General features: G+C 43.1%; 1 protein-coding gene across 1 annotated transcript in view; it reads right to left on the bottom strand.

Moving 5' to 3' along the window:
* Positions 1–23,356, bottom strand: part of Hs6st3 (heparan sulfate 6-O-sulfotransferase 3) — a 770,396-nt gene extending 747,040 nt beyond the window's left edge. The window contains exon 1 of the mRNA XM_004651055.2: positions 22,581–23,356. Within this exon, the coding sequence (XP_004651112.1) occupies positions 22,581–23,299 (719 nt within the window). The 5' untranslated portion in view covers positions 23,300–23,356. The remainder of the gene's footprint in view (positions 1–22,580) is intronic.
* Positions 23,357–24,090: the final 734 nt, after the last annotated feature.

Here is a 24,090-nt window from a genome sequence, read left to right on the forward strand (position 1 = left end):
AACGAAAGGAGCATGGTATTTGAAAATGCCTCTGTGGACTTAGTGTGCTGTGTGGTGATGTGCGTGTTGGTGTGTGTGGTGTGGTGGTAATGGTGGTGGCATGTGGGTGTGCGTTTGTGTGTATATGCACATGATATGTGCTGCGTGTGGAGTGTGTATGCGATGTGTGTTGTGCATGCACATGTACACGCTGATGCAGGGTCCTGTGCACCGGCCGGCTGCGGCGAGAGGGAAACATCAGACATCCCCCATCACTTACCCACCTGTTTTCACTTGCCACAGTCTCTGACCAATTCGGGAGCTTGCTGTTCCACAGATCCCAGTGATTCTGCTGTCTCCCCTGACCACAAGATGGCATTCACAGATGTGGTGGGCCACACCCAGTTTATGTGGGCTCTAGAGATAGAGACTCAGCCATCTCAGGCCCTCATCCATCTCTCCACCCTCTGCCTCTATGTTTAAGCGAATCAGAGTTTGCGTGGTTCAGCCCTGGATTCACCCTCAGTACAGAGAGGCTGACACAGAACCAGAGGAGATCTTCTTTCCACAGCAAGCACTGTGCCAGGCGCAACCCCAACACCCCCACATCTTCCTCAAAGCTCCTAAGACAGAAGGGAGGGGCTCGAACCCACTGCATTGCTCCTGATCGATGTGACCTCCTCATTACAATAAAACCAGACGTCCTGCCTACATAAATCAGGAACTAGTTTCATCTTACAGTGGAGCGTGACTGTGGGATCCTTGCCAATACAGAAACTCTGCTCTCTTCATCCCTGCCTTATTTCAATCCTTTTGTCTTCACTACATGCCTAACATTTTTTAAATTTACTTTTATTAATTTTTTAAGCTGCAAAGAGAGAGAAGGGAGCAAGAGGCAGAGAGAGAAATAGCCTCTTGCTGATGAAAATGAACTCCAGAGGCATGCACCACTTTGTTCATATGCCTTTACATGAGTCCTGGGGATTTGAACCTGGGCCATCAGGCTTGCAAGCAAGTGTCTTACCCACTAAGCCATGTCTCCATCCTCCACATGTCTCACATTTTTAATGTATATAAATATTTTTTTCTTGTTCATTTGTTTTCATCTTCACCCTTTATGCATTGGACAGTGTTGCTCTTTCAAAGGTACATAAATATTCTAGATTTTGCATTATCCCAAATCTTATAATTTTTTATGCTTAACTATTGAACTCATCTGGCTTATGGTTTATTTTATACTGTAATATGGACATAAATGAGTTTTATATGCTTTAAAATGTTTCTGGGAAACTATTGAATGAGTGTTTTTCTCCTTATCATCCATGTAATAACAACCACATCACACATTCAATTTATAAACAGAATTGTATGTATTGCTAGGATCACTGTACTAATTATGTAACACTTCTAGTCATACCCAGAAATGTAGTTTCCATTGTTGTTTATAAAACACTGTATATCTATTACCTAGCCATTTTTCTTTTATAGTATTTCATTTTCATTTATTTATTTGAGAGCAGGAAAGAGGCAGAAAGAGAGGGAGAGACTGGGCACACCAGGGCTTTTAGCCAATGTAAATGAACTCCAGATGCATGTGCCACCTTGTACATCTGACTTATGTGGGTCCTAGGGAATCGAACCTAGATCCTTTGGCTTGTGCCTTAACCACTAAAGCATCTCTCCAGCCGCATTTTTTTCCTTTTAAAAAATGCTGCTGGCCAGGCGAAGTGGCACACCCCTTTAATCCCAACTCTCAGGAGTCAGAGGTAGGAGGACTGCCATGAATTCAAGGCCACCCTGAAACTACATAATGAAATCTAGGCCAACCTGGGCTATAGTGAGACCTTAGGTCAAACAACAAAACCAACCAAACAAACAAAAGGCTTCTGGTACCTTGTGATTTTGTTTCCAAAATGCATTAAAATGATTTTCTTGTGAAAATGTATATCTTTATTTCTAATTCACAGATTAGCTGGATAAAAGCACACAATTTATACAGTGGGCATTCTTCCATTCAGGAAGTATTTATCTACTTATGCTCCTCTCTAGTGGACTGCTGACCCTTTCCTGACGCAGGTCACAGTTACCCTTAAGGAAGCACATTCCTGAGCATTTGAGATCTCCGTAAGTACCCTGAATGAGTGCCCTGGTTACTCATTATTGAGATACCAAAATCTCTGTTTGATAGAGTTGATGTGAGTCATGGCCTTTTAAAACATGCTTCTGTATCTTTGGCAAAACTATTGTGAAAACATTGTTCATGATGTCAGCCAATGTCCCTTCAAGCAATAAATTCCTTCCAAGAGTCAGGGGGATAAAATTATGGTTGGTTTCTTTATCTTTGAGACAAATTTAATCCAATGAAAAAGACTCTATAGGCTTTTATTTTCCTTAAAAATCCAAGACAGTCAAAAGCTTAAGTGCACATTTACCTGTAAAAATGAAATAAACGGGCTGGAGAGATGGCTTAGCAATTAAAGCACTTGCCTGCAAAGCCCAAGAACACAAATTCAATTCCCCAGTTCCAGCGTAAGCCCGATGCACAAGGTGGAGCATGTGTCAGGAGTACGTTTGCTATGGCTAGAGGCCTTGGTGCACCCATTCGCAACCTCCCTCTAATAAAAAAGAAATATTTTTCTCAAAGATGAAATAAACCTAGATGCCTGGCTTACACATTTTTCTGTTCCTCTTTGTTGGTATTGATTGTCCAATTGTCCAATTTTATTTTATTTATTTATTTGAGAAAGGCAGATAGAGATAGATAGAGAATGGGCATGCCAGGGCCTCCAGCTGCTACAAATGAACTCCAGACGCAAGTGCCGCCTTGTGCCTCTGGTTTACATGGGTCCTGGGGAATCAAACCTGGGTCCTGTAGCTTTGCAGGTGAGCGCCTTAACCGCTAAGCCATCTCTCCAGCCCAATTGTCCAATTTTAATTCTGCAATCCACTTCAAATTGCCTTTGCAAGTATGCAGTTAGCTGAGAAAGGTTATGTAACTTAATATGCACATTCACAAGTAATTAAGCTATATGATAATTGAATAGTACTGTTCATCTGCTCTTAATTATGTATAGTAAAAATGGAATAATCAACCTTTTTCCTCCAGGACATTATAAATCTACCCCTTCATATCTCACTCAAGAAACCAATGATGAACATGTAAAGGATTCGATATGGTCACCTTGAGTACCCTTGGATTCATAAGAAAAAGATAATCAACTTTCATAAACTTTAGTTTTGTATTTTTAATAATAAATCACTTTATATGGCTGCACGTGCAACAGACATTCATCAAGCTGCATCCTGGACACAAGAGGGGAAGAAATGGTAAGAAAATAATTTTGTAAAAGTTCCTATGAGTTGTGCATGGTGCTTGAATCACCCACCCTCTCTTTACCACACCTTCCAGGGAACTAGAACGTCTCCGTTCTAAGTCCCGGCTGCCCTCTGCAATTATATCATTTTGTATCTACTTGCACCCTGAAAGTGAGTCTGCTGGGGTAGATGTGTCTCAGCTCACATCCCAATTCTCTGACTACTCCCCATGAGTTCATGCATCCACTGGAAAATCCCATGTATCTACAGTGATAGGATTTATATGGGAAATGTTGCCTGCAGGCTCATGTGGGCCCATGAGTGCTCTGTCCCCAGCCTTTTTGGAAGGGTGTGGAACCTCTGGGAGCTAGGATCTAGGAGGGGGAATGGGTCACTGTGGGGCAGGCCTTGCAGTGCATAGGCCAGGCCTGGTTTCAGTCTCTGCTCTGCATCCCGGCTGCCAACACTATGCAACCAGCTGCCTCACAATTCTGCCTCATATCACCAGGAGCTGCGAGCTTTGCCAGCCTTCCCCACCCTGATGGATTGTATCCTGCAAACTGTAAGCCAAAGAAAAGCCTCTCCTCTCTCATGTTGCTTCTGGTCAGGAATTGGTCACAGCAACAACAAAATTATTAACACAACCAGAGAAGCCTTTCTCATCCCTGCAGGCTCTGCTCCGTCCCTTTACTGCCCGTGTCTGTCCCTGCACTGAGGTACTTTCCTCATGACATCACAATTTCCTGTTCAGAGAGTCTACCCTTGAGAAAAGCAGGAGATCTGGTTCACCTTCCTATCTCCGGACCAGCCTAGAACCAAGCACTTCCCAGCTGCTCATGCTGTGACCCCTTCACTTGCCCATATCATTGTCTCCTGTCAAGAAAGAGATCTTTCTATCAGCCAAATGGATTCATCTCTGCCTGCCCAGGAAATGTGGTATGATCAAACTTGAGGGCAAGAACCTACCAACTCTGGTTGTGGGTCTAGTGTACCATCTACACCCTCCCATCTGACCCCTCTTGAACCACAATACTCTTCATTCCTCAGCCTCTCCTTTGTCTCTCTGTAGCCCCATTGTCACCCACTTTACTAACTGCCTGCAAGAGTTCTCTAGAACAGAAAAATAAATAAATAAATAAACAGCAGATCCCGGAAAAATGTAAGATGCTCCCTGGATGTGGAGAGAATAGATCATGCATATGCCAGTCTGTTCATGAATGAGGTCCCTTCCATGTGTAAACAATACATTACCTTTTGAAAACTAGTAAAGAATGTCTTCCAATGCATTCTTCTCTGGGCCCATCTCATCGAATCCATAGGTGCATTGAAACAGTCTAACCCTGCTGTATGAATGTGATTTATCTCTTTGAGAAAACTTGACTTCTCAGAAACCTATCTACTCATATCCTGACACAGGATATACTGAGTCATAGCTTGGTCCAACTCACCTCCAATAATCAGACTTTATTGGATGTGAGGTTATCCATCTACTGGAAAAGTCCCATGCATTAGGCCACGCTAGGAACAGAACTAACCCTCACATAGGGAGCATTCAGATAACAAAGGCTTGGTCTCACTGGAACCAACACCTAAAATTTAAAGAATGCTTTTAGATGGAAAAATTACACATATTCTTTACAAACATTTTCTTCAGACTGCTGAACAAAATGTTGCTATTCATTTTCAGGTGCAATCACATGATACATACATCAAACTTGTGAAAAGCACAGGAGTTATGTGCTGTACAACGCCGCCCTCTGAAATCCTCTTTACCCTGACGTTCCTCTGCCCTCAGTGAGGTTCACAAGAATCAGATGCTGTGGTCCCTTACAGAGTGGCATGGAAATGTTCTTTTTGTAACTTCATACCCAAACTTCTGTTCTTTTAATTTTTATCTACTGCTTTCCACTCAGCCCTGCATCCATTTCTTTCCACATGCTTACAAAACTGAACAGCTCAGAATTCTGATTTTCAGATGAGGAATTATATCTCCACAGTCTTCTGGAGCACACGCCATTTTCTGCCATAGTTACCCATGGTACTAGCAGCAGACTAGCAAAGAATGAGACAGAATGACAGAGAGACTGGGAGAGTGACACGGAGGATGAGGAACAAAGAGAGAAGCCACAGTCATTTCATGAGTCAACATCAGAAGTGACATTTTGTCCCTTCAATTGTACTGTTTGTTAGAATAAATCCATTAAGGTGAATATAGGGGAAAGGAGTTGAATTAAGCTTCATCTTTTGGAGGCAAGATCAGAGGACCTATGGACATATTTTAGCATCCACTCCTGTTTAAAATTTTAAATTCTAAATTTCATGTTGAAATAAAATGAATTTCTTCCATCCAACATGTTTTTGAGGTCCTCTGAAAACCACTCAATATTGAACTCTGTATCACCCTTTCTCGCCTCAGACAATTCAGCTTTTTATTTCCTTCTTGTTCATTTCTACAAACATTCACACATCCTTTTGCTAAGCACACTTTCTTCAGCACTCTTATAAATAGTTCTAATTACAATACCAAGCATTGACTGTAATATTCAATCACTTGCAAATCATTTTGTCTATGACTTATGTAACTATGATTTCACTCCTTGAAATCCAGGCCTAAATTTCTACTTCATTTATATTCTCTACAGTGCCTAGTACTGGGCTCTCTACAATCATAAATTAATAAACAAATTTATCCAGCTAGCTACAGAAAAAAAAAAATAGTTTCAAAATAAAATTGAATGTAATTCTCTCATGTAAATCATTCCAAGCTTTATTTTTACTGTTTTATCTATCTATTTATTTATTTATTACAGAGAGAAAAGAGGGAGAGAGAGAGAGAGAGAGAGAGAGAGAGAGAGAGAGAGAGAGAGAGAGAGAGAGAGAATGAGCATGCCTGGGCTTCCAGCCACTGCAAAGGAACTACAGACAAATGTGTCATCTTGTACATCTGGCTTACTTGGGTACTGGGGAAGAAAACCCAGGTCCTTAGGTTCACAGGCAAAAGCCTGAACTGCCTAGCCATCTCTCCAGCCCCATTGCAAGCTTTTCAACAAGTGCTTAAATTATTAGGAATTACCTGTGTCCAGATATTTGTTGTTGGAAGTCCCCCACCCCTCTCTTCTCCTGTTCTCTTCCCTTCTCCTATTGTCCATGTCTTCCTGTAGCTCAGAACATCCGACCTGGAGACTCAGCTCTACTCTAGAGACGTCAAGCAATCCAGAATCCTGATGGGCGTGAGGCCACTAGCTAGCCTATGCTTCCTCTCTACTTGGCTTTGCACCCGTACTCCCATCTCTGGCTTCTGCACTGCACTAGTTTAAATGTGTGGTTCCATAGGCTCAGGCTTGAACCGTGAATCTTCAGTGGGCAGAACCCTACTGGTGAAGAGGTGGGTCACTGGAGGTGGATTTTGGAGTCCATCCAGCAGGTGTGTTTGGAGGCATGATCTTAAGTCCAGCGCTAAGGTATGGGGAGCAGTTAGAATTCTGGCTGGTTTTTGGTGCTGGCTGCCTACGGCAGTTCTTTCTCTCTGCTTGCATCCGTGGAAGCGAGCCAGCTTCTTCCACCATTGAGAGCATTTCCCCTGGATTCCATAATCCTGAAAGAAACCCTTGCCTCCCATAAGCTGTTTCTGGTCAGGTGTTTGTCCAGCAAGGAGAAGCTGAGTACAACACGTGCAATTCTGAAACCCCTTCTCTGCCTTTCATATGCTATGAGTAAATAAGGTCTTTGCCCTGAGATTGAGTCCCTTCCGGTTTTGGTCGCTACCTTAAGGATTTGTTTTAACCAGGTTTGTAGCAGAAGTAAACACAGAAGTGACTGTCAGGACAGGTGAAGGTGGGAGAGGAAGATCCCTGTGAATTCAAGGCCACCCTGAGACTACAGAGTAAACTCCAGGTCAGCTTGGGCTAGAACAAGACCCTACCTCTGGAAGAAGAAGAAAAGAAAAGTGAAGGAAGATAAGCGTTATACTTACAGATACTTAGAAATAAGAAGGCTAGCCCATTAGGCAGGGTCACGTAGAGAAGTCTCAGGGTGTGTCTGGAGGTAGAAGGAAGGGGAAAATATAGACCAGAGCTTTGATCAAGGTTTCCAGAGGAAGAAACAATGAGACAGGGGAAGTGAATATAGGATTATCTACCTTGACTCATTTCAGCCTTCTCTGGAGCAAGGAAGCTCTCTCCAGATATCCATTATCTAGCCTTAGGATGATTAGGGGAGGTGGACATGGCCCAGAACAGCCGGATGAACAATGTGATTAAGGTCCCTCTTGACTGAGGGACCTGCCTCTGCAAAGTGTGCTTGTAGGTGAGTGATTTTCATTCTCTACAAATTAGCTGAGCTGAGCTTTGTAGGGCCAGACCCTTCCTCCCGGAACAAGAAGGTCCCAAATGTCAAAGCAGGAAACATCACACAGTGAATGGTTCTTCCAGAATTCACCTTGACCTAAGAGTTATATGTATTTTGACGCCGGCAAATCTGTCATCTGCACAACTATCATGCCTCACCCAAGACAATCAGTTCATTACTAAACAGAAACTATGCTGCTAATAGATTTGTATTATAATGTGAAATCCAGACTCTAGAAGATTTTATTTTTCATTCTAAAATTACTCTTTGCTTTCTTTTTCATTTTATTTTTTATTTATTTATTTGAGAGACAGAGAGAGAATAGGCATGCCAGGGCCTCCAGTCAGTGCAAACGAATGCCAGATGCATGCACCACCTTGTGCATCTGGGTTACGTGGGTCCTGGGGAATGGAACCTGGGTCCTTTGGCTTTGCAGGTAAATGCTTTAACCACTAAGCCATCTCTTCAGCCCCTCTTTGCTTTCTTAATAATTAGCTTCAAAATCAAATATTTGTATGGAAAAGCTTAGCAGACTTATCACATCCTAAATCTCAAATGAAGAGTTACATTCTCAGCTCACTTTCAGGACACAGTAAAACTGTCTATAGCTTATATCAGTTAATAAATTAAGAAACACAAAGTTGGTCTGGAAAGATGGTTTAGTAGTTAAGACACTTGCCTAAGGACCGATGTTTGATCTCCAGGATCCCCGTAAGCCAGACACACAAATTGATATAACGCACAAGGTTGCACATGCGACAAGGTGACACGTGTCTGCAGGCTCTGGGTGCCAACTCTCTCCCTCTCCCTACCTCCCCCCTTTGCTTTCTCTCTCTCACATAAATATAAGGGCAATCTGTTGGGCTTGCCCCAAAAAACAAAAAAATAGAAAAAAAAAAAAAAAAGAAACACAAAGTTAATGATGTCAACTTTAGGATAATTTCCTTAAAAGAATAGAGCTACGGAAAAATATCTAATAAGTTTGAACCAAATCTGTGGGAAATGGCAACAAACAAACAAAAAAAAAGTTTCTCTAATGGTCTAAAAGAAAGACCCCTTCATTTAGGTAAGTCTTTTAGGCTGTATTATGTTACCATTGTAAAAAAACTGGTCATTACTTTAACAAGTTGTGGGGCTGAATGTGTTATTTTCACATTTTCAACTTCATCTTTGTCGTTCCTGATTTTTGAAACACTCTATAAAAGCTGAATAATATATTCATTGCATTTCCAAAAATCCAACTTCCTTTCCTTTTCCATTCTGTATCAAAAGACGTCTCACCGTCTATGTAAATTTGAATTTGTATACTATTTTATCCTTCACAAAATGCCTTCGCATTCATTTCCTTAACCCTTCACACAGCAACTCTGCAAATGGGGAGAAAGCACATTTTCTCAGCCACACTGCCTAACAAATTAACAAAGCTCTCATCCTTACATATAGTCCATCATTGCTCATTTGGCAGCCATTGTGTAACCAGGCCCTATTTCTAGGATGCAACGGAAAACAAACCAAAGCCACTGAAGGAATAAGAGCAATAGAGAACTAAAGGAGCAAATGAAGAAGCCCAGATTCAAATCCTGGTTGTCTGACTTCAAATTTGCAGCTCTCTACAAGATAACACTCTCTCTGTACTCCAGCTTACACAGTGCAAAAGTCCTCTTTCCCATGAATGTCAGAAGTTTGACTTCTTCAACCTACCTCTCTTTGAGTTTCCAAAAGGTCTCACATTTTTCCAACTCTGTGAAGTGATTCAATTACCAACTGTCAAAATATGGTTTAATAACTACCCTGCCCAGAGCACACGTGAGAAAAACAAAGTCAACCTCAATATACAATTCTGCTTGATAGGAGTTGAAAAATGGCTTAGGGAAAGACATATAAGTGAGAGGATGGCTTATTATTGCATGCTCTATGCATGTATTCAACTATAATACTGAGTCCCATTAATACGTACAAAAACAAGGAGGGAGGGAGGAAGGAAAGAAGAGAAGAAGGAAGGAAGGAAAAGGAGATAGAGCTAAATGGTAAAGGGCTTGGCTATCATATAGGAGGCCCTGGGTTCTATCCCCAGTACTACAAGGAAGAGTAAAGAAAAGATATTCATATCTGAAAAAACTACATACCCATTAAAATTTAAAGTACCAGTTACTAACCTGCAAGAGTGTCCGCATTTAATCACTGCTGGTTGTCTGCCTACACAGGTTTTCTCTAGGAAAGCATTTCCAAGTACTCCGTTTAGCCTGTTCTAGCCCTTACTTGTAAGCTAACCTGTTCCATGTATCATTAGTAATTCATGACTTGCTGATGAAAATGCAGGGGCAGCACTACTACAGACCTAATACAATGAATATCTTATTAGGAAGAAATTAACAAATGAATTGTTGCCGATCAATAGGTGTTGAAGAGAAAATTACAATGATAGTAAAGCCTAAATAATTTATACACGATATTGATTTTTGCATTACATTAATTATTCTTTATAGCACACATAAGGAACTTGGAGAATAAAACTGTCAAAGCAAAGAAATTTATCTGCTGTGGTATTTTGGGCTTACATCTAAACTTAAAAGACAAACAATCTACATTGATAGCTCCCAAGTATTTTTAAATTAAGAAAGTCCCCAGTGACTCATTTGAATATTTCCAATGCGCCTACATTCTCACATGTTGTCAGTTTCCATGCACACATGTCTTTGATATTTATCAATCAAAGCAGAGACAAAGCTATCTTAATAATATTAGAAATAGAGTCATACATGGTAAAACACACCTGAAGTCACAACACTCTGGAGATGGTGAGTTCAAGACCAGCTTGGGCTATAAAAAGGGACCAAGACCACCCTAGGCTATGTTGGGAGATTATGTCTCAAATAAACAAGCAAACAAAAGCTGACCCAAAGAAATATCCATTAACCCACTTTTTTTCATTGCCTGTCTGGATAACACAACAAAAAACATGATAAGCTTCTATGGGAAAGAAAAGCTCTTTCCTGACAACTTTACCAGATATGTTTAAAGTAACTGGGCAGAACTTCAGTTCAACCAATGCAGGTACTTAGATCTGGGCATTGTCATAGCCAGCAGAAATCAATTCCCAAGGCATTTGATCATGTAAAATAGCTTTTAGCATACAAACAAGGACCGATACATTATTTAGTTGTTTACAGGGCATCACTGACTCTATCATAAAACAGTGTGCTGAGGAAAAGCAAGATAGGAATATGTGTAAAGATGGGCCACAGAGAAGAAATGTATGGTGTTCCTCAAACTCAAAACCCATAACCCGCAGATACCAATTCCAGCAGATGTGTATGTCTGCATGCATATATACATACACACATTTCCTTGGGTATTGTTTTTGTCATCTATAGGTATACATGTTAGCTAGCATTTTTCTCATGCATTTAATGACCAGCAGAAAAGCAGAGACTTTATGAGTCTTTGCATAATTTTGTCAGAAGTATATTTTATTTATGTATCTTTCAGTATCTAATGTTAGGAAATTTTATAGTTGTCTGCAAAGACTAGCAGAGTTATTTCAAAAAGCCCTTCAAAATTAGAATTAAACACATTAGAATCCTTTCAAATATGACACTATTTTTTCCCTCCCATCACAGAGACTTAACACTCTTAAATGTTACTTGAAGGATTTCTAATGCTCTTGAAAGGCAATCTCAGCCACAGAAAGCATCTTGCCTCATAAATTATGATTTTGCAGACTGTAGCCAGTTTTGCACACGACTTGTCATGCCTTGACTAATATTGTTATATAACTCCAAATTGATAAAATGCCACATACAGATATAATAAAGTATGTGCCATCTACTGTGTATCATGATGCAGATTGAACTGCCCTAATCTGTCATATTACCCAGTGATTCTGGTATGCTGACATGGCAAGTACGAACCTTAGTATTATTTTTATTACTCAGCAAGACATGCACATCTGTTGTCGCTGTTCATCCATAAAGGGTCCTTTGCTGTTTTCATGATTCTTTAAGTAGAGATTTTGTTTTCTACAGATGACATGAAATACAGGTATCTGCTCATTGTCTGTGTTGACCAGACCTGTGCCATCCATGAAATACACTCAAAGAAACTTTCAACTATTTAAGACGTTAGGTCATTTTCTAGAATTATCTCTGCAACCCCAGATTCATTTACATCCTTTACTGCCTTGCTGGAGTCTTTGAAATGCACCAACTAGTTGCCATGTCCTTTAGACTCCAGGTGGATTTGCTCAATAGAAGGCAGTGGGAAAGGACGAACAAGCAGGAGGTAGAAGTGGCTAGAACACATCCTTCCCTTCCCTTCACCCTTCCTTTCCACCTCAGCTCCATAATTCCAGCAAGAGGTGCTTTCTACAAACAGCACCTATTCAGAAACCTCTTCTTGGGTTCACCCTATCCAGCGTGCATGTCCTGTTTCCGCTCAGCAGAAAGGAGATATGACAATACCATTCTTTCCCATTGCTGCTTCATACCTAATGGACTTAACAATTTCCCTTGTTACTAATTACAAGGCACATGTAAGCCCAATGAAGGTTCCTTTATCCCAGCCCATACCTCTGTAACCAATCCTTTCCAATTCCCAAATTGGTGCTAGGACCCTGACTGATGCTAGCAATGCCATAAAACTGTAGTACGTTACAAAAGAGAAGATACATGTAATATATATATTACATATATACATATATATATACATAATATATATTATATATAATTATATGTATATATAATTTTATACTATATATACTATTAATATATAATATACATATATATTACATGTATGTATACTTACACACTCATAAGCCAGCACCATTCAAATATGCTTCTACTCCAAATCAGATAGCCTATTGGGTAGTTGACAATGTCCCATCAATGTGCCAATGAGATAAACCACTGTGTATGAGATAAAGTTCTGTCTTCTACAATGTTACCTTCTTTCTAATTCACTTATTTTAATATTCATTCTTCACCTTATTACATCATCACTTCTTCTCACACTCCTCTGTAATTTCCTGCTAATTTACCACCCATATCACTGTGCTCTGTTCCTTCACATGTCACTGTCAAATACCATATAATACAGAGCCCACCCTCACAGTTCCACATGCACATGACGCCTCTGCTTAAAACCATGTTTACTCTTCTTCCTAACTCTGTTTTTATTTTAGATGCAAATCTATAACATCCTGCAGGTTTTTAATTGGAGTCCATCACACAGGTTTATAGTTATATGTCCATAACCTTGAATTCTTTGGAAGATATTCTCCATAAATCTAATAAGTAAGTACCACAGAAATCAAAGTGATCAACATTTATACACTCTTATGTTTATACTGAAACTAGAAGGTGGGGGCCAGCTTGAAGACGGAGTGGTAGATGGCAAGATTCTAAAAACAACTGGCAGTACTTAACCAATAAAAGCATGGTATGATATTAATAACAGCAATAAACTAAAAATATTTATGTGCCCACAGGCAACTAATTCAAGTTCGCTGCAGGACTGTTTCATGTATAAATTTGATTGTATATGTTTAAACATTTTATTGCTATTTCATTAATTTCCCATTTTAAAAAATGGTATGCTGAAAAAAAGACTGCAAGTTTCCAGTCAACAGAGCATTCACTGAGTGCCATTGAGTACTTACAGCAGCCTGTGAATGATCATACATTCATCTTTTTTTTAATTTTTTTTTTTTTACTTGCGAGCGACAGACACAGAGAGAAAGACAGATAGATAGAGAGAGAGAGAGAGAATGGGCGCGCCAGGGCTTCCTGCCTCTGCAAACGAACTCCAGACGCGTGCGCCCCCTTGTGCATCTGGCTAACGTGGGACCTGGGGAACCGAGCCTCGAACCGTGGTCCTTAGGCTTCACAGGCAAGCGCTAAACCGCTAAGCCATCTCTCCAGCCCCATACATTCATCTTATATGGCCTTTTCTGCCACATTACAACTTAACAACTAATTTCTGCATTATTTAGGATGAAAACTCCCCAGGTTCAAACAGCATAGCACAGGTTTACCTATCATCTAACTCTTTTAAAATAAACATTCACTTCTTTAAAATATATATTATCCATTTATTTGAGAGAGAGAGAGAGAGAGTGGTGGGTATACCAGGGCCTATGGCATCTGCAAACAAACTCCAGACACATGTGCCACTTTGTGTATCTGGCTTTATGTAGGTTCTGGGAAATCGAACCCAGGCTGATGAGATTTACAAGCATACACCTTGAATCTCTGGGTCACCTCCCAGCCCCTATCATTTAGCTTTTACCAAAAAGATCATGTAGGCATGCCAAGTCACAAGAGGAAATATTAATAGCTAACCAGAGGACTATGTACTGAGAGTGTCATGTGGTTACTAGGGCTCAGCATGGCTTAGGATTCTTCCATTTCCCAGAGGGGAAAAAAATCAAAGCATAGAACAGGTCACTGACAAGCCATAGGTCACATGACATTCAAAATCCATTCAGTCTGATTTCAGAGTCCCCACTCTCAAACTTTGACTACCTTCAGAGGTAAACAGCAGCATGATTTTCAGTAGCTAATGTTTCTCGCTGGTTTCCACCATTTCTCTTGCGGATGGCTTCCTAATTTGGAATCTCTTCCCTTGACCCTTCAGTATCCCTGTCTCCAACCACCAACAACCCTACTCATCCCTTTGGCTTTGACCAACAGTAAATCTAAGGTTACATAGCACTCTCTCATCCTCCAGCCTCACAGTTCATGTACAGAGTGTACGTGTGTGTGTGTGTGTGTGTGTGTGTGTGTGTGTTCTTATTTTATTTTCTAAAGTGGAAATGAATGATGAAATTAAACTTCCCAAAAGGCAAGTCTGTGTGTACCCAAATGACCTTCTGATCTGTGGCCAACCTAGAAAGAGGAGACTTCTGAAATGGTCAAATAAGCCTTGTCCTCTTTAGTTTTATGACTCATTGAGATCATCAAGGGGTTTAGCATCTTGCTAGTTTTGGAAGTCCGCTGCTAACAATTATGATTGGTAACTGAGGTAGCATTAATGATGCAAAATGTTTGATAATTCTTTTTAAAGACCACAACCTCGTCAAATTCACTGACATCTTTTTTTAATTTAATTTTATTTTATTTTATTTATTTGAGAGAGAGAGAGAATGGGCACACCAGGGCCTTCAGCCGCTGAAAACAAACTCCAGATACGTGTGCTGCCTTGTGCATCTGGGTTACATAGGTCATGGGGAATTGAACCTGGTTCCTACGCCTTCACAGGCAAGTACCTTAACCACTAAGCCATCTCTCCAGCCCTTCACTGACATTTAAAATGTTATATAAAACTGACATTTACTGAGCATCTTCCATAAGTCATTCTCTGTGCTGGGTAATTTACAAGTATTTTCCTGAGCAGCTGGATATGCCAGGGGAAGATAAAAACAAGTAACACCCTCTACGTTAACCACTGTTGAGGGCATTTCCCATCACATTGCTGAATGTTGAGCTATAATTTATACAAAGTTCTATTAGCCAATTAAAATCAACAGAATTTGTACCTGATATCCAGACAAATTCAAATATTAGGTAACATGATTACAAAATATTAATACGGATTGTCTATTAATTGTTTTCCTAATAAACTCACTTCTTGATCTAATAATGTATTTTGTGACTCTTAAAACCACATTAGGATTTTCCAATCTCAATTAAACTGTTTAATTCATTATCAAGCATAAATAACTTCTAAATGCCAGAAGCCTCTGATTGTCTTTAGTCAAAATGAGCTGATAATAATTAGCTTTGGGGAACAATAATAGAAGAATCTAAAATTAAGCAAAACCACATTGTTGTTGGACAAATTTACTTAGCTTCTAATTGCTACCCAGACATTTCTATTTCTGTCACATCAAGCTTATCCAAACTCTCAAGGTGACTAGCAAAAGAAAAGTAGAACTGAACATCTCTTACCATTTACTACTTGCAGTTATATCCTCAACACTCAAAACCAGAATGAATTTAATGTAACCTCTTTTTGATTTACAGCAAATATTGGTGGTTTGGAGCAGAAGTGATACTTTAAGAGACCTGTAATGAGCAAGTTAAGTGGATGACGCATATAGACAGAACAAGCTCTTATCTCTTTAGTTTTATACTGCATACAAACCTTATGCTAAAAATTAACCTTCCTGGCAGTTCAACATTTCTAATTAGAAGAGACATCAAACACATTATGCTTTAGAAAGCAGGCTAGGCTATAATATTCTAGAATCTTTGAATCAGAGCCCTGCAGATGCCGTGTATATTTTAGCCTGCTGTTTAAAGAAAAACAAGGCAATGTTTCAAAGCAGTTCTATGGCCTTTTTGAGGGCATATTGTGATTTTTTTTCTCATCTTATCTTTTTGTATTTATTAAGAAGCAGATAATCTACTACGTAGAACTCAGTTATAGCTATTGGCTCTAGATGTGTAAGACAGTCTATTCCCCTAGACTGTGCCTTACCAGAAGTTTCCTTGTGAAATATTTACAAATGCTGAAGAGCTCACTAATTCACAAATGATATTTTGTTGGTACTGTTGTAAATGTTTAGTTATGGTCTAGGAAAGGGAGAAAGACACTCTGAATTCAATTTAGAGTCGAACTAAAGATCCTTAATAAAAGCCCACCCAGGATGTGTTCCCCCAGGAAGGAATTCAATCCATTTACAACATCAATGGTGCCCTAACCACTCCAAAAGTTTTCACTTCTGTGGAGCATAACACTTTACAACACAGTTCCTGCTCCTTGGAGACAGTTATAAACTTTATGACATTCTTGCTCATGAACTCCAATCCCCACCACTTCTTATACTAGTTCCATCCCTTGGGGCATACAAAACAAATGTCCCCCACCTTCCACATCTTCTGAATATTTGGAGGCAACTTTTTAAAATTTTTTTCATTTATTTTTATTTATTTCTTTGAGAGCAACAGACAGAGAGAGAAGGAGGCAGAGAGAGTGAGAATGGGCACACCAGGGCCTCCAGCCACTGGAAACGAACTCCAGACGTGTGCGCCCCCTTGTGCATCTGGCTAACATGGGACCTGGGGAACCGAGCCTCGAACTGGGATCCTTAGGCTTCACAGGCAAGCACCTAACCGCTAAACCATCTCTGCAGCCCGGTAGGCAACTTTTACGTTTCTCTTTATTAAATATTACCAAATGTTAAACTTCAACTGTTCGATTCTATCAATTAATTCTTGCGTGTGGATTCCAGATGCTGCAGATAAAGTTGAGGTGCAATTTGGCTACAGGTTTTTCCTAAATAGAATGCAAAGAAGAAATCTAAAGATTCATTTCCTTCTCATTTATCAGCACCTACAGGACACAGCTGCAGGGCCTGAGCCTGACCCAGTGGTCCACTTGGGAACTGTACCTATACTAGTGTCCTTTTTACAGATAACTGATCACACACACACACACACACACACACACACACACACATCACACATCACACAAGCGGCACTGTGATAGAAGGCAAGTTAAGAGACCTCATCCTGCTGGCTACAATGATTGGCCAAAAAATAAAAATAAATAGACAGTTGCAAAGTGTAAGCTGAAATTAACCTGAGTCATTCTCCAGGACTGCAGACTAGAGTTCAGAGAATCCCTGCTTTCCTTTGGCCTTGTGGAGCACTTAGACATGAAGGTCATTTACCTGTGAGGCAATATTCTAAAATGAGATCAATCTGCACAGGAATTCAGACAGAAACACCCTACACTTCTCAGGGCAGCCACTCCTGAAGCTACTTCTGTCTGTCCTGTACTGTGGTATAGTTATAGAAGCCAACCAACACTAAGTATGGGACAGTTCTACATAACTTGCAACACAGACTCAAACCACTCTAATAGAACAAACAGAATGTGAATAATAGTGAGAAAATGGCCCTCAAGTCAGGCATGGTGGCACATGTCTTTATTAATCCCAGCACTGGGGAGACAGAGGTAGGAGGATCACCATGAGTTCAAAGCCTCCCTGAGACTACATAGTGAATTCCAGGTCAACCTGGGCTAGAGTGAGACCCTATCTTGAAAAATCAAAAAGATATATTTATTTATTTATTTATTTATTTGAGAGCGACAGACACAGAGAGAAAGACAGATAGAGGGAGAGAGAGAATGGGCACGCCAGGGCTTCCAGCCTCTGCAAACGAACTCCAGACGCGTGCGCCCCCTTGTGCATCTGGATAACGTGGGACCTGGGGAACCGAGCCTCGAACTGGGGTCCTTAGGCTTCACAGGCAAGCGCTTAACCACTAAGCCATCTCTCCAGCCCCAAAAGATATATTTTTAAAAACTGGCCTTCTCATTATGTAGGAGAATATATTCCAGCATCATCTAAAAGGAGGAGTGGGGATGGAGATATGGCTCAGAGCTTAAGGTGCTTGGTTGCAATGCCTAACAAACTGGGTTTCATTCTCCAGTACTCATATAAAGCCAGATGCACAAAGTGGTGGATGCACCTGGAGTCTGTAGGGGTTGGAGGCCCTAGTGCACCCATTCATTCATATTCTCTCTCTCTAATAAAAGAATTTAAAAAGAGGAGTGAGCCAGGCATGGTGGCGCACACCTTTAATCCCAGCACTCAGGAGGCAGAGGTAGGAGGATCACTGTGAGTTCACGGCTACCTTGGGACTACATAGTGAATTCCAAGTCAACCTGAGTTACAGCGAGACCCTACCTAAAAACACCACCAACAACAAAAAAAGGAGTAATACCGACTTGGCCAAGATTAAGCTATATCCTCCCCAACGGCCAGGCTCCATTTGGCTGACACTGCTGGAAATTCCATGCCTCTAACTATCCAAGTGCCTGGTACCTAAGTAAGTGCACCAGCACTGTCCAAAGTATGAAGAGAAAAGGGATCCTGGACCCCATGGAGAGGCAAACGCCAACTCCCTAGGGAAACTGTAGTCACATCATCTCCCCTTTTCAAGGTTAGAATGCTTATCAAAATTGTGGGACTGGGGGCTGGAGAGATGGCTTAGCGGTTAAGCACTTGCCTGGAAAGCCTAAGGACCCTGGTTTGAGGCTCGATTCCCCAGGACCCACGTTAGCCAGATGCACAAGGGGGCGCACGCGTCTGGAGTTCGTTTGCAGTGGCTGGAGACCCTGCGCCCATTCTCCCTCTCTCTCTCTCTATCTGCCTCTTTCTCTCTCTGTCTGTTGCTCTCAAATAAATAAATAAAAATAAAAAATGTGTGGGACTGGGTTTTCTCTTCTTTTTTTTTAAGGCCATAAAATGCTATGATTCTATCCATAGTCAACAATGGCAAAAGGAAGGCTCCTAAGAACTAGGTCACGTGGGAGAAGAGGGGAAACATGAAGGACAAAAGACATCTCATAAGATGGTGAGAAAAGATAACCTACTACAGAAATAAATTGGATGAAAAAAATAAAAGCAACATGGAAAAGGATGGGAAGAAATCTTCAGTAATATGTTCAAAGAAGGGACAGAGAGATGTCATCTTCCTGCTGGCATCTTACCAACCTATCCTGCTCTAACGGCCCTCTAGGATCAGAAATTACTCCTGGGCTGGGTCCAGGCTGCTACCACAGAGAGCCTCCCCCTTCCAGAGTATATGAAATCCACAGAATAATTCCTTCAACTCTGCCATGTTCTTCTCAGAGTGGACTGCCCCTCCCCCTTCTGCCTTGGACCTAAATGCTCCGCCCTCCTCTCCCACTACCCAGTCAGCTTTCCTTTTCAACAGAATGCCTGTCCAATAATCCTGGATGCCCCCTCACCCTTCTTTGCCAGGCTGCCCCTTTACTAATTAGTGACAACCAGATATCCATACTTTCTAATTCACCGCTTAAGTTTGGAACTTAGAAGTCTCAGTATAAATTATCAACAAATAGCATGGTTGGGCCCCTTGCAGGAGAGGTGGTGGAAAAAAACGTGTTGGAAGCCAGCTTCATCCGCTCTCTACATGGACTGAAGACCAGAGACTCTTCAGGAATCCCCCAAACCTTCAGTACCAGATTGGGACTGCTGAGGCATCCAGGCTCATGGACAGAGCAGCTAAGGGGTTTCTGACTCTCCAGCCTGCAGGTAGCCATTGTTGATTGCCCAGCCAGTATCCTGTGAGCTAATCCAATCAGTCCCCTTTATAAAACCAAAAAAAAATATATATATATCATCTTCAAGTTAAAGTGACACATTTACACTGAATTGTCTAAAGAAGCTACCTCAGATCTTTTTGTGAAGGAAGACTTTGATTAGAGAAAATATTATTATAATTAATAACTAATGTCGTAGCCCTATCTATGTACAGATATTCAATATTAAGTACTATATTCCAGCATATTCTACAATGCATGGGGACTCTGTAAAATGTTCCCATACATTAGCTCTCTTAGTTCTCACAAAGCACTTTTATGAGGAACATCCAAATTCTTTTTTCCACTACAAAGGGGAAGAATCTGAGACTCACAGAGTTACTCATTCCTGGTGACACTGGCGCTAAGTTCAAGAGCCATATTCTTCTAATTCCAGAGCCTTCTCTTACCCTCCCTGTGATTCACAAGGACAGTGGTCTGTAAGAGAAGTGGGGAGGTGCTGCCAATGAGGGTGGGGGCCAAAAGCCAGAGAGACTAGGGAAATAAAATCAACAGGATCCACTTCTCAATTTTCCTTAAAGTCAGCCCTATTTGAGGTAGAACCTTGTTCCCATTATGTAGCGATAGATTATCTGCCATTTTGCATTGTGGAAATGTCCCCTCCATTATCCAGGCGAACCTGGTAGGCCACAGAATGGTGCACACGAACATTACAGTGACAGACACCTAATTCCATTTCTCTGCTAGGAAGATGCTACGAGTAACATCTCTTCAGCTTTCCCTTATAGCTTTTGATCCAAGGGATTCCACATACACAACTATTCCTTCCCATGGGATCGCAAAGACATGTATTGGGACTTACTGAAGAAGAGAGGATAAGGAGAAATAGGAAGAAAAGATTACAAAGAGTGAAACAAAATGCTACAAAGAAATCAGCATAAAGTGATTTGTTACCTGATAACTAGTGGCTCAAAGAGAAATGAATGCCTATGGTCCATTGCTAAGTGGAGAAAATCCTCTGCTTGTGCAATAGAAACCATATACATAAATAGCCAAGGTGCAATTTTCCCGAATTACAAACATGTTAGGTATTTCCTATGGAAGTGACAAACCAAAACTTGTGATCTTCTCAGGGTCTTTAACAGGAGGATCATATCATCACTCAGCCAAAATCTAATCATCTTCCGAATTTTCATCTAGTCACTAAGACACTGGTTTAAAAAAAAAGCTAGCCCACATTTTAAAAAATCTTCAAACTTTCAGTGTGATCATAAAAGGTCTCCAGTTGTAGTCAAATGGAAGTTGGGAAGCAGACTCACACACTCTCTGTGGGTAATCAGGAACATGCAATGTCTAAATTAAGAGGACACTAAGGAATGGAATGTATCAGAAACCATCTCACAGAAGTAATCGTGTCGTGTATTGGGAAGTTTGCAAGCAGTGCTTAATTGAAAACTGACTAGGAGGATCTAAAACAACATACTCTGCCAGTATTAAAACATAAAATGCCCTTGAAATATACTAAGGGGAGAACTACTGAGTGCCCTTATTCCAAATCCAGCTGATTTCTTATGCTTACTAATTTCCATAAAACAGGGAAAAGAGCAGAGAGGAGAGAAAGTATTTGAAAAACTGCCAGAGGTTAAAAAAAGAAAAATCCCATGATGAAATTTTGCTCATTCTTGGAGAAATGAAGTAGAATTAGATGCTTCAGTGGTGGCGAATTCCAGAATCTGGGTAGTTTTCAGTAAATGGGGCTTTCCCATAATGTCAAATTCAAAAGCTATCTGATATCAACGCACTAAACTGAGCGTTTAAATTCCTACTTCCTTACACCAAATTGTTTGAAACCTTTGAGATAAAAACTTCAATAAACTAGTGTTCCAAGCTTTTAATATTCCAGTCCCTTGAGCAAGCATGTCAGATTAATCTCTAGATTGCAATGGGCAGAGAGAGCATTCGACCAAATTCTTAAACCCACGCTTCTCTCAAAGGATGCGAGAAATGTGGACAGTTTCATTGGCTATTAAGATCTCAAACTTTCAGAATGCTCGGCTGCTTTGCTCCTTTAAAAGGGGCTGGTAATCCTTTCCTAAAAGCAAGTGATCTCACTCCATTGATCTTACCAGCACTAAGCACACAGTAGGCATTTAATGGTGTTGAACTAACTTGCTGACATAGCCCAGGGCGAGAGTGGAAATCTTGCTAACAACAGCACGGGTCGCAATTTCGGCAGAGCTCGACAGCAACAAAGACGGTCTCCAGAATCAGGGTTACCCCGGGTAGAGCCAGGACGTGCACGTGTAGTTTCAAAGTGGCATCTAGAGGATTGTTTCCTGAGCTGCGAACAGCCGTCCAAAAGCCACTTAGGAAGGGGATTATCCTCGCCTCCGGGTTCACCGTGTGAGGAAAACTGCCTCTTCTGCACTCCCAGAACCCCCCAAATCCCCCCGCCACACACACACCTCCTGCTTTGAGTTTTCACCACTGAATTTAAGCACAAAGATTCGACCTCTCCGGCTCAACTCCGACCCTGGACCTCCGGTCTTATTCCATCCTCTCACAAACGACCTCTCCAAGGGAAGGCACGAGGTGCTAGGCACTAGGCAAAAACGCACGCTGAATGAAGGTGGACGCGTCGGACCGCCACGGGGGGCGATGGCCAGCCGCAATGGGCTGTGGGAGAGGAGCAAGTTCGAGACCCAGGGGGCGGCCAGAGGTTTCCCAAGTCTCCCCGAAAGCCCCTGCCCTAGCCGCTAGGAGGGGCTGCGCGCGAAGGTCAGGCCGAGGTGGGAGGGCGATGGGCAGGGGTGGGAATGCAGGAGGCGCAGGACAGCGGGACGGGGACAGAGGGACAGTACCTGGTGTGACTGTGGTTGCGAGGACAGTCCTTCTTCTCCATGATGGCCGGCACGCAGTTGGTGAGTTCGGTCCAGTCGGCGTGCAGCCCGCAGCTCCAGCCGGTGGAGAAGCGCGAGAAGAGCCACGTCTCCTTCTTGCCTGGCCGGTGGCAGGTGCATTTCTTCTGGCCGGCTTTGCAGCTGCACGGCTGCTCCAGCCGGATGTTCTTCACCAGGTGCCGGCCGAACGTGGTGCCCCCGGTCTTCTGGATGTGCAGGAACACGATCACGTCGCGCCCTTTGATGTTGAAGTCCACGAAGCGGGTCAGGTCCTTCAGGGTGAAGTTGAAACGCGGGACAAACCGGGGCAGCGAGCCGTTTTCGGGTGTCTCGGGGTCCGGCTCCTCTTCCTCCTCTTCCTCCTCGTCGTCTTCTTCTGGGTCCCCGGGCTCCTCATCGTCCTCCTCTTCCTCGGGGACCATGACCCCTCGAGGCCCGTCCGGAGGTCCCCGGGGCGGCGGGGGCAGCTGGGGTCGCCGCTGCCACTCGTCCTCGGCTGGCACCTGGACGCGGCGGGCGGGACTCGGGACGGCCGGGGGCCGGGCCTCTCGGGAACGGGGCTGCTCGGCGAAGTTGGCGCAGGAGTTGGTGCAGGACGGGGACACGTACTGATACATGATGACCACGAACAGCAGGGTGAGCAAAGGCGTGAGCAGCCACTTGTTGAACCTTTCATCCATGGTCCCCACTCTCAGGCCGGCAGGTGACGCGGCGGCGGCGGCGGCGGTGGCGGCGCGATCGCGCGCCCGCTCGGAAGTTTCAGGGACTCCGGGGCGCGGTTCGGAGCCCGCCGCTGCTCCATGCCCCTGACGCCCGCCGAGGCGCGCGCGGCTGGGAGGAGGGAGGGGGAGAGATGAGGACGACGATTCCCGGAGAGGGGGGGGGGGGGCAGGGCTGGAGGAACCGGATCCTGGGGGGGGGGAACCGAACCCCGGGCACCGAGAGACCCGCGTCGGCTGGCGTGCGCGCTGCGCGGTGGCTGCGTCTTGGAGCGCCCCGGGAACGGCGGGCTCCCGCCCCGGCGCTCTCAGGCGCAGCGGAGCATCCAGCAGCCGGTTCGCCGACGCTCAGGCTCCGAGCAGCTGGACTCGGGTCCCGGACCTGCCCGAACCAGCCGGGCAGCCGGGCAGCTGCAGCCGCAAGCGCAGGGGCTGCATGAGGCTGGCTGGCCCCGGGGCGCCGGCCAAGGGCGAAGGAACGGTTCGGGTCCCTCCGCCTCCGCCGGGGCCGTTAAGCCACCGTGTCCTCCCCCACGCCCCGCACCTGCACCTCTGCCCCGCGAGGTCGTCCACCACCACCACCACCCCCCCCGCCGTCCAAGCCGAGCCGCGGCGGCGCCGCAAGTTTGCCCGGCAGCAGGCGCGCCCACCGCCAACCACCCCGGGCGAGCAGCCGAGGCGCACCGCCGCTCCGGCTCCGTCCTTCCAGGCGCAGGCACGCGGACGCACTCGCGCTGCACGCAGGCTGGCAC

The sequence above is a fragment of the Jaculus jaculus genome, chromosome 3 (assembly GCF_020740685.1).
Source record: "Jaculus jaculus isolate mJacJac1 chromosome 3, mJacJac1.mat.Y.cur, whole genome shotgun sequence".
Classification (NCBI taxonomy): Eukaryota; Metazoa; Chordata; class Mammalia; order Rodentia; family Dipodidae; genus Jaculus; species Jaculus jaculus.